Here is a 14,889-nt window from a genome sequence, read left to right on the forward strand (position 1 = left end):
TCTCGGTCTTCATTATTTATAATTTCCATATTCAAGTTTGCTCAGATTCTACACTTGCATAGGGTTGAGCTGTTCGACAAAACACCTATCTTGGATACCTTCAGAAAGTTCTCACTGATTCGCAGTTTCACAGTACTGTAACTTCTGCAATTATGCAATAATAATAATAGCAGTACAAAAAAACAAAACAAAAAAAAACTACAAACTCCACTCAATACTAATTTTAACATTAATTAACATTAATTTTTTTAATTTAGACTTATACAATATAAAGCGTAGAATTAAAAAAAAATTAAAACTTTTAAATTTTAAACTTGTGTTTTCAAATTTAAAAGTTGCAGTTCAGTGAAACTGTAAGTCCTTTTTGCAGGTATCAAGAGTAGGTTAGGTGTTTCAAGGGCACCTTAATCCTCTATGTGTTATGCCTCAACGAACAGAATATAAATATTGTATAATATCGCGAAATTTCTATCGTCCAAAGCGTTAATAGTTGCAGCCCTTTTATTCTAATGGGCAGCCAGCCCTTAAATAAAGAAAATATATTTTCTATGTGGAATTTATTTTATATCTTATATTCATTATTACAAACCAATTATTATTTTATTTGTTTTAACTTCATCCCTTCTATTCCAGTTGTGCAATACAATATAACTAATTTCACTGTAATGCATTAACATAATACATAAACATAAAATAAGTTTAAATGACAATTGAATCGTTTATTGTGTAGAAATGGTATAAGCACAAACAATTTTTTTTTTTGTAATACAGAAAATAAAACTTGCTCAACTCTAGAATATGAATGCTTGAAAATTCCTAAAATTATATGTAGGAGATTCATATAACAATTTTTATTTCAGAGCATTATTTCTTCAAAAATATTATACAATAGTAATTTTGGACTTGTAACCTTTCTAAAATAAACGATTCAATTTGAAAAAATTGTCTTGATTAATAAATTCTTAGTAGATTTTCAAAAAAAGTAGAGGAGTCGAAATCAGTAATTTTTTAATAACCATTAACTCTTCATTCTTCACTATTATATTTAACACTCCTATTCAAATTCAATGGTTTACTCTTTTTATTTATTTATTTTTTTTTTTACATCACCTTAATTTTAACTGCGAAAGTATCTTCTGGCTCAAATATTTATGTTGTTATCATGGAGTAATTCTTAAATGATTTGACTCATCTGCTTTTTTTCCAAATGCCACAGATTATGTTAGATTACGTTATGATTATGTTAGATTTTATGATTCTAATGACTAATTAGAGGGATGTAAAAAAAATTAAAAATAAAATAATAGAGAAGTAGAAAAAAATAAAATAAGAAACACAATGGACATGTATAAATATGAGATTTCCTCATTTATAATGGATCTTAGTTTATAATGGAACTTGTAGAATTGATTTTAAGGTTACGATATATAAGGTTTTGATTTGGTTTAAGGATTTGAGGGAAGTAAACATATCGAAATTGATCTGTTTGTATTTTTATTTTTAATGTCATTCTCTGCTAACGGAATATTTATGCAAAATTCCTCTTTTCTTTTTTTTGTTTTATATATATTTAAACTGCACGATAAAATGTTCAGCAAGGAGAAGGTATAATTCGAAAAAGAGGTTTAGAATTGTTCAGGACAAACTCATATTGATAGAAAAACATTCATTTCTCAACTAGCCATAGCCTGTCGAATCGATTACCGTATGTGGTAGGAGCCGTAAAGATGTGATATTACAGGCATAATGAATTCAATTTTTATCATAAGATTGCTATTTCTGTTTGCTACTCAGTTATTTTGGTTAGAAATTCGTTTCAGTTACAATGACCGACAATGATACCATCCAAAATGGTGCCTTGGATAATGATATTCGTATGTAAGAAGAATGGGCGATGTGTATATGATAGAAGAATTTACTATCGTAAAACATTATATATACAATTATTTTTTTATTAATCTCATTATAATGATCTGAGTCATGATAATTGTAATTGTTATAACATTTATCAGTGGGTTACAGTAAGAGGAATTATTATTTATTCTCAAGATCGGCTTACCGCTATCTCAAGCATAGATTTACTAGAATTTAGAATAATTTTAGATATAAATATCCACAAACAAAATTAAAAAAAAAAATTAAAAATTTGTTTAGTAACACGTATTTTGAAATTGTTCTCAGAATGGGGCCCGGAGTTCTCGATGCAGATAAGGTCAGTGGGAATAAAATTTTTATATATTTTTATTTACTTATAACAAAAGTACCAAATGCTCTTCCCCTAATTGCACCCCACCAAAAGACATTGGGCTTTGAGCGTGGCCTCCTGTGGTTTTGCTTTGTGGCATGCTTCAATTGCCATTTTGTCTGCAAATACTCCACCAGAACCCTTGTCGAGGGACTCCATCCCAACATCCTTTCTCCAATGCTAGATTATCTCCAACACGAACCCCTGGCAACATTCTCTGTAGAAATGGATTCCAAAGACCCGTTTTCACACTCTCATGAACCCTTTCACAGTATTTTCTTATGAATTTCCAATTGTATGGAGTACCTTTTTGGATTATTAGTAGTTTTGTGTGTATATATCAGCACTAGAATTCGTAGTATTGATGCAATAATATGTGTATATATTAATAGTTGATATTATTGTAGCTTAAAATTATTACTGACGTTCTTATTTTGAGAACACGGAGTAGTTATGAGTGTTGAAATCAATTATTTAGTTATAATAATGCAATTAGTATTTGACATGATTTATTATTTGGTTTAAGGAGTTCTTAATTATTTTAAATTAAATTTATTAATAATGTGATATATTGGGGTATTTATATAGAGTATATTTTATATATATATAAAGTAAATCGAGTTAAATACATATTCTCAACAAGTTCTTTAATTAGGAATTTTTTTCAAATTGGTTTTATTGCCATATTTACCATTTATAGTAATTTGAATTGAAAAGCATAAATTAACTTCAAATTACGCTAGATGGCAGCTCTATCAGCAAAACAAATTTGAGAAACTTTCCCATGCATGCACTCGCCTCAAATATGCATTTACCTCTACTCACCTTAATTATTTTTTTGATATTAATTTTTCATTGCTTATCAACAATATGAAAGGACCGCATTATATAATTTGGAATATCAGATAGCTAAGCGAAACATTATTATCTTGATATTCACTCTCGTTAAGACGTAAGTCAATGAAATAAAAAATTAATAGTCTAAATAAAATAAAAAACATTCTTGAAATGTTTCTTAATTTCTAATTTCCATCAATTGTTTATATCTAAAAAAAAAAAATTAAAATTAAGTTTTTGATACAATTTTTATTTATTTTTTTTTCGAGGCAAACTATCAACATATTTGTTGAAATACAAAAAAATTCTTGAAAGAGATCTAAATTATTTAAAAACTAGCCTAAAAAGATTACTGGTGATCATTTTTATCAAACGGAATTTAAATCTTGAATAACTAATGCTGCACTCTAAAACCTCATTTCATTTTTGGTTTTGGATAACTAATTCTCATTTATGCGATTCCTCGTATACAAGAATTACATTGTCATGGCTATTACTACATTTAGTTTTATTGTTTTGAAGTACAAGAGTATCATCTCGCAAAGCGTCATCCAAGAGTGATTGTTGCTAGTTAGGAAGGTCATGGTAATTATATCGATATATTTATGTAGCTCTTCAGTTTCGAATTTGTAATATTCTGATAGGAATGGAGGGAAACTCGGATCGTTATCTCGTTTGTTTTGTTTTTATACTGGAGTAAATAGATGCTGACATAGCAATTGGGATCTCATTTTCCCGCCAGGATCATGCCCCACTTCTCCACGAACCACCCAAGGATCCCCGTTAAAGATTCCACTTCCACTTCCCCATTCTAAGTCACGTCAACTCCATCGGTCCTGCATAAATCGGTATAATGCAACGGTTGACGTCCCTCATTGTTGATTGTTGATGCCCTCCGGGGGTTTCCCTGTTATTGTCTAGCTCCTCATTAGAGGCTGATCAGCTGTCATCCGCTGTGCAGAACAACGAGGCGACAATAATTTTCTTTCAATCGCAGTCAGTCTTATATATTGTGGGATCGGAGGATCAATACGTGATTGTCCAAGGAGAGTTCTTTGATATGCTTATGGGCGGATGTACACCCAGGGAATGGGTTCACGTGTTAACAATAGTTTGCTGAGACTTGTTTATAGTGTATCTGTAACGAATATGAAATAAACGTTAACAACTTGTTGGAATGTCCAATTAAATTGATTTCGTTCAATTTAAGACAATAAAAAGTGAAAGTTTTCTACTTAAAACCTTTGAATACACTAAAAAACTAATAAAAACCAAACTGTTGCAGTCTTTATTTAAAAATGACTTTAGAATTTAGTTATAGTGACAATCCCTCCAAACCCAACAATTTAAGGGATCTTGTGCGTATTACGTAACGATAAAAGAAGGGTTATTGCAATTAAATTGATTTTTCCATAATATTTTTTTCTTAATGACCTTCATGGTACTCATTTTTACAGTCAATTTGGGCAAATCCGTAAATGACCTCTAGTTTTCTGAATATGCAAAGAATTTTCAAGGGAAGTAAATGTGGAGAAATATCGCAAAAAAGGGAAGGAACTGATTGGCAAAAAAAAAAGAGTAATTCCTCAAATTTTACATTGATCCAAAAATGTTGTATTAAGAAAATTTGAATTTTTTTTTTAAAGTTAGTCTTATATTTTTATTTTACTATAAAGTAGAAATTTTATTATATTCCTAATTTGATTAATTACATAATAGTAAAAAAAAAAATATCTATGGGACGAATATGTTTTTATTTGTATGCATTATTCCCTAACACAACTACAACGTGAGGGGCATTTGTGTACCAATTTGACATTGTCCCAGTTCATCCTGCATATAGTATCATTTCTAAATAATCATTTAACATAATTGAAGAAGTAAATGTCTAACTTGAAATGTTTTAGTGGTGATGTACTATCTATAATCGGTTAGTCTTGTTTACCTGTCGATGTTAGGTATGCTAACTCTGTCCTGATGATACCGGAAATTATAAAACGTTGACTAATTATTTATTTACTTTTCTTGCATTATCAAGTTAAAATCTTAATTAGTTAATGAATGGTTCGTTCCATCCAAATTTCGATAAATAAATATCAACATAAAATAATAAACGTATTAACACAGACGTAAAGTTGTTGAGAATCGATATGCAATGTCACGTTTAAAAAGTTTTCTAAACTGGCAATTAAATAGTTTCTATGTTTTTTTATCTGGTGCAATAATCATTGGCAGGTATGTTCGTAACCCGTTCCTCGCTATGTCTGTGGTCAAACAACTTTTTAAGATCATTTCTGTTCTGTAATATTGAATAATTGAAACGAAATTGAAAAAGAAACATGAGCGAGTTATGACAACGTATTTAATTTTATAGGTTTTTTATTTTAATTTTTTTTTTTTTTACTAATATGATTTATTACCTTTACTCGTTGATTTTTTTGCATATGTTTTAAACGCTTTTATAATATAAAATATAGGGATAGTTACTAGAACAATTTCATTACTACATTGTTCTGTTTTCAACTATACGATAAGTTCATAGTTCATTTCCTGGTTCCTTTGAAACTGTCTATGACCTTTTGTCTGATGTAATACACAGCATCGTTGAAGCCTGTAACATCCCCTTCCATTGTAGACAACCCTCCGAAGGAGGAAGAAATAGAAGAAGAAATGGACGAATTGTGATCCTTAATTAGTGTTAAACAATCGGTATTGTGATAGATATTATATATTGTATCCAACCCCGGAGTACGCACTCTTTGTCCATACTCGCACCCAGGTGGTACCCACCACGACGCGCCCCCATTGTTTCTGCACCATTAGATTCGACCGTTGACCCAGATATCTGCGTCTTTGCTCGTCTTCTAAACTCCCGTACCTGAGCGCTTTTTTGTTATCCTCCCATCTATTCATCGAAAGGAAGTTTGCGAGCGTCTTGTATTAACATAGCCATTAAGATCAAAGATAAAAATAAAAAAAAGTAAATACTCCCACGCACATATAATAAAATGGCGAATTAGTGATCCCAAAAAACAAAAAATATTTGTTTCATACTACCAGCTATAGTATGATAAAATTTATCTTAGATGATAGTTAACGGATTTCGAACAAAAATATCAATTATTCGATTTCTTTAAATTTGTTTCCGAAAATTACGAATAATTTCACTGCAACTTTTATATTGATAATTATTTGAATAAAAAAGCATTAGAAGGGTTAAATTATTCGATTGAGAAAACCTTAAAAAAAAACAAATATTAAAAAATTATTAATGATTTAAAAAAAATGATTTCTGTCATATCTACACGCAAAATATAAAGTAAAAAAAAAGTTTTATAAGAATCTTGAAGTCTTTATTATTGTTTACTTATATGGAGAAATTTATGAATTTATAGTATACATAATTGTTACATATGTATTTTTAATGAATGTTGGTACGTTCACTTAGAAACAAAATCAAAAATTTTTTTTAATAGTTTCATTTAATTAATAAAGTTTTTAAAATAGATAACTGATAATAAGCAAAGAATTACGAATAAAAAAAATTGGGAATGACTTTAATTTTTTAAATAATGAATGATCAGTTGATGAAAATATTTGGATGACGAATCAAAATGTATTCGTCATTCTTATTCAATTAAAATTTATTCAAATAATTTCTGCTCACTTCTATTTTCTGATTTATTTTCTAATTCAATTAAAATTTATTCAAGTTTAATGTTAAAATTATCGATTATTTTTTATTTTAATCTTTTCACCTATAATAATAAAGAATAAAAATCATTCTTGGACTTGAAGTTTTGTATGGTTTAATGTGATTTATTCACAAGCAATGACTACCTAAAGACGTTGGATTTTTTTAACGTTCTTAGCAAGCAGTGCATAAAATACAAAATCATTTTTTTTCGGTATTTCGGTTGAAATAAATAGCATTTGGAAAAATTCATATCAAAAGGTGTCCTCAGACTAATTTATTGTTTTAAAAATGAAATTCAATCACGTTGATTCTCCACTGAATTTTTTTAAAAAGATTGTTTCATGGTACACAATTTCTCCAACCTTTCTGGCAAATGTTTAAAAGGCTTTTAGTTTTAATAGTAGTAAAAGTATTTTTTTTTTTTAAAAAGGTACAAAAAAAAAGTTTTCCTTATATTTTTGATTATACCAAAAAGGTTGTTTTACGATCATTTTTTAATTAAGAAGTTCCCCTCATATTTTGTATTTTATTTTAATATAGCATTTATTATATTTTATGGGGAAAATATATTCTTAGTATTGTACTTTTGCTCAACCCCAGTAAAACTTTGGTGATCTGTGTTAATTAACAATAAAAAACTTTATAAAAAAAATTGTATAACATAAAAATAATTGACTGCTCCTGTCATGAGATTAGTGTGAAACATTCAGGTTATTCAGATTTATACAAAGTTCGGCATCACATTTTATACTGAATTGGTTTATGGGATATAAAAAAGAAAAATATTTTATTTTTTTCAAATTAAAAGATGAGAAAACATATTCAATTTGAACTGCGTGTTTTAACTTGTTTTTCACTTCTGTAAGAAATTAATTTAATATCTATTTTTTCACATACAAGCAAGAATTTCATTTTTGAACAGTGTTGCAACCTGTTAGGTAAGGAATCAAACTATGGATTGATGCTCATATATCGATTTTTAAGATATATAGGATAGATTTGAGATACAACAAAGTAATGTTCCCCACCCACTTCCCTGTTCTCAGAATAGAGTTAATCCTGCTATAGCCCAGACCCTCGACCTTGCTTCCATCGATATGGCTATCCTAGGAAGGAGCAGGCATCACAGATCTGATAATATTTTATTTCCATTGTTGGAGGGCTTGGTAGCCGATCGCTAATTGCCGCTACACGGCCCGGCCGCCCACACCTAATGCCTGAGCAAGGCCGGCACGCTTTTCGGTTTGATTTTGCCGCCTTTGCAACCATTAGTGCACTCATGCAATCCCTCTGTACTGCCACTCCTTGTGCAAAGTGGGAATAAACCTAAAATCCATATAATGTTTTCCTCTTTTTTTTTTTTTTTTTTTAAAAAAAAGAATAAGTTCTCAAACAAATCCTGTCAGGGTGTATAATTTATGGTCAAACATATTCCAGCCCAAAAATATCAGGCGGCCCAAAATTTAAACATAAATTGAAGAGAAGGTGGTAATATGGAAACTCAATTTGTTCTTGAGCGAATACAGCCCTTGAGTTTATGGTCCGGGTGGATTCACTCACAGTTTTAAGTTCATTGAAGGTCATTTTGCATTTTTACTTACCAAGTGATCATAAATATTTAGTAAGCAAAATTAGATGTACATCCATAAAACATATAAAAATACATAATATATATAAATATAAAATAAAATATTAAAATAACATCTATTGTAATAAATTTATTTAATTAGGTTAAAAATGTATTAATTAATTAATTATGTAAATGTAGTAAGAAAACGCTACTAAAAATGTTTAAAAAATTGTATTCTTAGAGGACCAAGTCTCCCAGAATGAAGATTGATTTTCATAACATTCCAAAAATATAATCAAATTAAAGAAAATTACCTAATTAAAAAAAGTATTGTTCAATCACAGTATTATTACATTACAATAATTTTTAATTTGAGAAAATAATTATATATTTATTTTGTCATATCGTTTTTCAATCAAAAATGCTTTTGCAGGCATGAAACATAAAGGTCTTAGTTTTGTAGAACTCATCTGGTTATTGTAGAATATCCCTTAAAAGATGGAATTCCAAATTACTAACATCGCTATTTTTGAAAAAATACTGTTGGTGCAGTTGTTGCTACGTTTTGAAAGTTTAATATCAATCTCTTGACTCAGAAACTGTATGCAGAGCAATAAAACATGTGTTATTGACTTTAACAACTATTTCCATCGCCCGTCACATTGCAATTGCACATTCAAGGGAAATGTCGAGAGGTTCTATTTGTTTTTTTTAATTGCTAGTCCATCTAGTTATCTACCGGTGGATAACCATGGTATGGGGTCAAGCCTCTCATTTTGTGGAACCGCCACTTATTGAAAAAAGTCCCAAAAAACGCCCCAAGCGTTCTCTATATTACTCAAGCAATAATAGACTTAAAATAATTTTACATCAGAAATTTAAACACGCTATTTCCCTTTTAATTCATTTCACAATTATCCTATTTCTATGTGAGTTTTAATACCATCAATAATACTACTATCCAGCCTATAGATATACAGGAAGGGGAGTGGAAGGGATGGTCTAGTTAGTAATAAATATGTAAATATTTTGTTGTTTAAATTTTTCTAAAAATCATCACTTTCTATAACAATGCTTACCTTCGAAGATGGTAAAGCTGGCTGAAGCCACTTCGGCTTAACCGGGCATTTAACCATTCATCTGTTGCGGAACAGCTTTAGCTCGGCAGTGCAGTTACTTTGCCACCCCAAGACAATCCCCATACAATGGAAAGCCATCGCCCTGACTCCATATTTTCGCGGGAGCTGACAATGGTAGAACAGTCCATTAAGAGGGAGAGTCGTTACGCGAGGTCCTGGGGCAGCATTTCATTACACGGAGCCCCAACTAGCAGAATGGATACCCCGGGCTCTAGGCTAAATAAATATGAAACAGAGGCAGGATTCATGGTGCCATTGTTCGCCTCCTAATTAAACAAGAGTGTTCCGCAGGTGGTGGCTCCATCGTTTATCACTGTTCACTGTAGCTGCTTCGTCAGCGGTTCTGCTTTTGTCACGCTGGAGGTGTTACAGTAGCTACTTTGATAGATAAATCTTTAATTAATGTCATTTTATATTATTCAGAAAGCTATAATACCAAGTATGGAAACCTAAAGTATTCAATGATGTATAACCCGATATGGTTACATAGGCACCGGCACTGTGGAGTCAGGAGAGGGAGGGGAAGAATAAACCTTCTGCCCTTTCATTATATTTCGTATTCATCGACGTAAATAAAGCTCATAAAAGAGTTATTTAATTAAGAACGGGAAGTATTTATTCAAGAGAATAAATATATTATTTTTATTGTTTAGTTATTATTATTATTTTATATTATATATATTATTTCACCATTCAATAAGTTTAGATTTTGTAAAGTGAAAAATCGATGATCTAGACATGGGAATCTTTTGTGTTAGAAAACAATCAAATCTGTTCACTTAACATTTTAATCATTTTTTTTTTTTGCAATTATTAGAAAATTTTCATATTGTAATTTCATATTGTAAAAAAGAAGTTTTTTTAAAAAAAAATATAAATCTTGCATGATACTTACTTTACATAGATTTTTTAATTTACATATGCTGAATGTATTACATGTTTTTTAATTCAGTGCGACACAGATTGTTTGTTCAGTGGTTCCCTTCTCTTTTAAGAATTTGTTCTTTTTAAAAATTTACGAAATAAATTTCTATGGATACAGACACAGGGAGCTACTAGTTCAGTTAGTAACAGTTTTATGTTATGGAAAATAAGAATTACTCAATATTTATATTATGAATTGGACCTTTTCCGAAGTAAGAGTGTGGTATGTAATAGGATTGAATTTTTCTTGTAGTTTCAATCTTTTAAAATGGATCTGAATTTGTCGCTTGCCTTTATGAAATCATTGTTTGTCGTCAAAGGAGAAAAATAATTTTAATATAATAAGTTATATAAATAAATTAATATACCAAAGTCTAAGTAGTTAGGTTCGATTTATAACCTTGACTTAGCCTTCCCTCGTGGTAAAATTAGATTATTTCTTAATGAATTTTATTTAAATTAGATATGTGGACTCTTATCTTGTATGGCTGATTCTTTAAGTTAACTAAAATAATTGCCCTGCTAATTAAGGCCCTGAGCAGACCTAGCTGGTTGTAGGTGCCCGAATGTGCTTTATGGTAGATACGGCTCACCGATGCTGCCATCAGACATGCAGAACCAACAGATGTTGGTTTCCTCCTGTGACGAACCTATGGAAATGACCTAATCCATCCTCAACATGATCGTCCCTGTGACCGTTGCTATAGAGCCGGTGTCCCAGCCACATCAATCAGCCACGTCCAGGACCGATTCTTCCCCGATTTAGGAAAACACTCTACCATTGTGATCCGGGCGCCTCTTTGTGGCAACCTCTTTTGCATCGGCCGCTACGTCAGGGGCCTTCCTCTAACAGATGGTCACAGCTCAGCTCATTTTCGCGGATCGTAGAACTGTAAATTTATATGGCGGATCCTTCGGCTGTTGGGATTTACATGTAAATTAATTCCGAGGAAACGGCTTCGATAAATTTATTTCCTTGGAGGGTTTACTGGCCCTATTGGGGTCACCATTCGGAATCATTTTTATTTTCCATTTAACGGCCCTAGTTTTAAGGCCATTTCACTTTATTTGCGCTTGATCAATGAAAAATGGTCTGGAATCAAATGTTCACCGTTAGCGATTTCCACATCAAACTATTTAGTAATAGGGATTTTGTAATTAATTAGTAACTAGGGATTCATTTAGAAGGATGAAGAATGAAAACACGTTTTATCGCCAAATACTGACAGCTTCCGTTTTTAGCGGAATATAAGTATTAAGGGATCTAGATATTTCTTTTTAAATTTTATTTTCACAACTAAAATATTAGTAAATAAAAACTGAAACATTCCGGAATAAATGCAGAGAAGTTGTCTCTAATAATTAATATAAGACCGGGTCAAAAATAAATCACTAGTTATAAACTTAAACAGAAATTTTTTTTTTATTATGACACAAGTACCTTGTTTGTTTGTTTGTTACTTTTGAAAGGGCGTTTAACAGTCTGGTCATCGACGCCCGTTGGTTGTTGGCTTTGGTAAGGCCTAGTTGTTTTAGTTATAGCTTTGGTATGGTGTACTGATCCGCACCAATTATAATTAAATTTGTGGCAATTATAATTTGTTTAATAATCGTTACGATATTGGAAAGGATGGTGAAAAGCAGATAACTGACTGTTCTAATTTTAAGAATAAGGCAAGTTAAATAGATAATTATAATAATTAAAGGCTGGTTATTAAGTTAGTCTGATGGATGAATTTAATGACAATATAGTAATAATATAGTACACAAGTACCTTATTATTTGTTTCAATACTCTGTAGGCATCAGATATGTTATATCAACAAAATAAATGATACCAAATTATATTCCATGGCTATGATATGATAATTCCCAGCTTATATTAATTAAAAAAATATTTATTAAGGAAGAATATAAAAAATGTAGTAGAGAACAATAACATCTTGCCAGATCAAACGGCACTTATCAAAACGACATCATCCTTCAACTTAGAATTAATTATATTATTTAATAAGGATTGTATAAATTTGCAAATTATAAATAAAAACTTTAGAGTTGTTGGTGGAAATTATGCTATTAATTTATGATAACAGTGCCTATGAATAGGCAGAAATTATATTGTTGAATCCATCAATCTATTGCCCAGCACCTTTCATATTTTAAATATTTTGTTGTACAGATAGCTTCATTTAATCTACCGTTGTTAATTATCATTTCATTTTCAAAAGTTATAGTATTTTAAAAATAACTAAAAATAAAATAAAAATAAACTGCGTTTTTTTGTTGTAGTGTTAAGTGCTGCTACTGTTACTTTAGTATTTTTGAAATTATTTTCATGTAGAAATAACATAGTTTTGAGCCATTTCCTTTACGTACACTTACAATACTACTGGCTTAGACTGTACGATGGGCCTAGCTGACGCCAATCTGACATCCCTAATGACATACCGTTAGCAATAACGAGCTGAGGATAAGACAAGAATGGAGAGATAGAATGAGGATGATGGGATCCTCCGCTGTTCGGGAGTCCCTCCTGGGCCCCGCCGATGATCCACGGCGCCGCCGAAATGACAGCTCCTCAGGACAAACGAGATATTAATAGGGCAGCAATGTCCTGCCCGACGTGCATCGACCTCTTCATGTTCTACTTTGATCCTTTTTACAGCCGCAACGAGGCAATCAGTCATAGCTATGCTTAGGATTTTCACGATGTCGTAGTTTATTTGGTGATAAAATTCAGTTATCAAAAGTCTATAAATACACAGGAACTTAGATATAAAGACTCATTGATACAGTGAAAATATAAAATTTCCCAATGATTTTGACTGAATTTCCTAACTATGTTGAAATACTTTGATTTTTCTAATCATATTTAGAAATATTTTAATTTTGCTCATTTTTTTTATTTTGGACTTATCAATAAGTAATTTACTACAGTGTTCGACGAGACCAAAAAATTCTAACAACTGACACAATTAAAAACCCTTGGTGAATACTTAATACTTCTCGTAGTGTCACATATATTGTTAGTTATAGGTTTCTAAATAATTAAAAATGATATTAATTACTGAAATTTAAATATTTAACATCTAATTTTTTTAATCATAGTAACTATTTGAGTAAAAGGTTTAACTAGAATTTCTACAATCTGAATTAGGCTTTCACATAAGGGGGAGTTAGACGAAGTCTCTGTGTTCTCTCTAAATCGACCCATAGATTCATAGATAGAATGAATTTTTTAAAATAAAATTTGATTGAAAATTTGAAAATTAATTTTTTTTTCTTTATTGCATAGCATTACATTCAGTGAAATAAATTCAGGCATTGGTTGGATTTTTTAAAACCTATACTCTTATTATAACTATGTATTTTATAATTTTATATATACCTTTTATGTTTTAAAAAATTAGTAATATTAAGAAAGGAGATAAAAAGAAATATAAACAAAAAAATGTAAGTAAAGAAAAAATATTTCAAAAAAGGGTTCATCGGCCAGTACAAAATTAATAAGCATCAGTAACGATCTATTGATTCAAAATGTAATTAACTATGAAATTTAGTGGTCAGTTGAATGTGTTTATGGTTACAGATTAAAAATACAACATAATTTCAATTGTAAGTTGTTCAAAAAATGTCAGTTTAAACAAAAACAAATTTGAAAAGAATAAAAACACAAACTATAACAACAATCAAGAATACAAAACTTAATTGTAAAAAAAAAATTGTATCTATCTTTCATGAAAGGTCATTATTGACCATAATCGTAAAACATTAGCAAGTTAAATCAAATATTGAGTCTGATTAAGAATTATTTTATCTTTTTATGCACCAGCTATTGGAACATTGTGATACTGATGCTATCTTTCAAAAATGACTAATCTGAAATAATTTATTGTTCTATACCCATTCGAGTGTATTAACGTCTTTAAGTCAATCTGAGGCGAAAAACTCAAATGAGGGTGTAAATTTCGAATCACTCAGGTCTGCCAGGTCAGAAATGACTTTGAATCTTGATAATGGCGAATTATGCAAATTCTCTTTCCTGAAAATAAAACCAAAACGCATTAATCTCCATGACGTTTTTAATATGCATTTTCAAAAGTTTACAACACCCGTGGCGAGGAATGATGAAAAATATTCTGTTAGATTTGACAAAGAGCCGGATCGTGCGCAGGTGCCGGTGGGGTCGGACGCCCACGCCGATCTGATCCGTATCTTCAACGTCCACTCTCATCGAGTCCGGTTTTATAGTTTAGATATTTTTAATTCAATGTTGGATTATTTAAATCTGTTCTAACTAAAGGTCTCCAAGACTGGTTATTTTACTGCGACATTAATTCCGAGTTAATGTTAACTTAAAAAAGGAGTGGGATTCCTTCGGTTCTTGGTGAGTCGTTATCCAGGAGGGACCTTCGATGTCCTGATGTAATAAGCTAATCGGAACTGGAGATCAGTAATAGTGTTGCTGCAATAGGTTG

The 14,889-nt window shown here is 30.6% G+C and overlaps 1 protein-coding gene across 7 annotated transcripts in view; it reads left to right on the top strand.

Moving 5' to 3' along the window:
* The window catches only part of zfh2 (Zn finger homeodomain 2), a 561,880-nt gene that overhangs the window by 501,961 nt on the left and 45,030 nt on the right, over positions 1-14,889 (top strand). Inside the window, exon 5 of one of the 7 annotated variants that reach the window (XM_024364357.2) lies at positions 2,182-2,212. The exons of the other annotated variants lie outside the window; for them this stretch is intronic. Coding sequence (XP_024220125.1) covers positions 2,182-2,212 — 31 coding nt within the window. The remainder of the gene's footprint in view (positions 1-2,181; positions 2,213-14,889) is intronic. 7 annotated transcript variants of the gene reach the window in all.

The sequence above is a fragment of the Halyomorpha halys genome, unplaced genomic scaffold (assembly GCF_000696795.3).
Source record: "Halyomorpha halys isolate HHAL.00 unplaced genomic scaffold, Hhal_1.1 Scaffold332.1, whole genome shotgun sequence".
Taxonomy (NCBI): domain Eukaryota; kingdom Metazoa; phylum Arthropoda; class Insecta; order Hemiptera; family Pentatomidae; genus Halyomorpha; species Halyomorpha halys.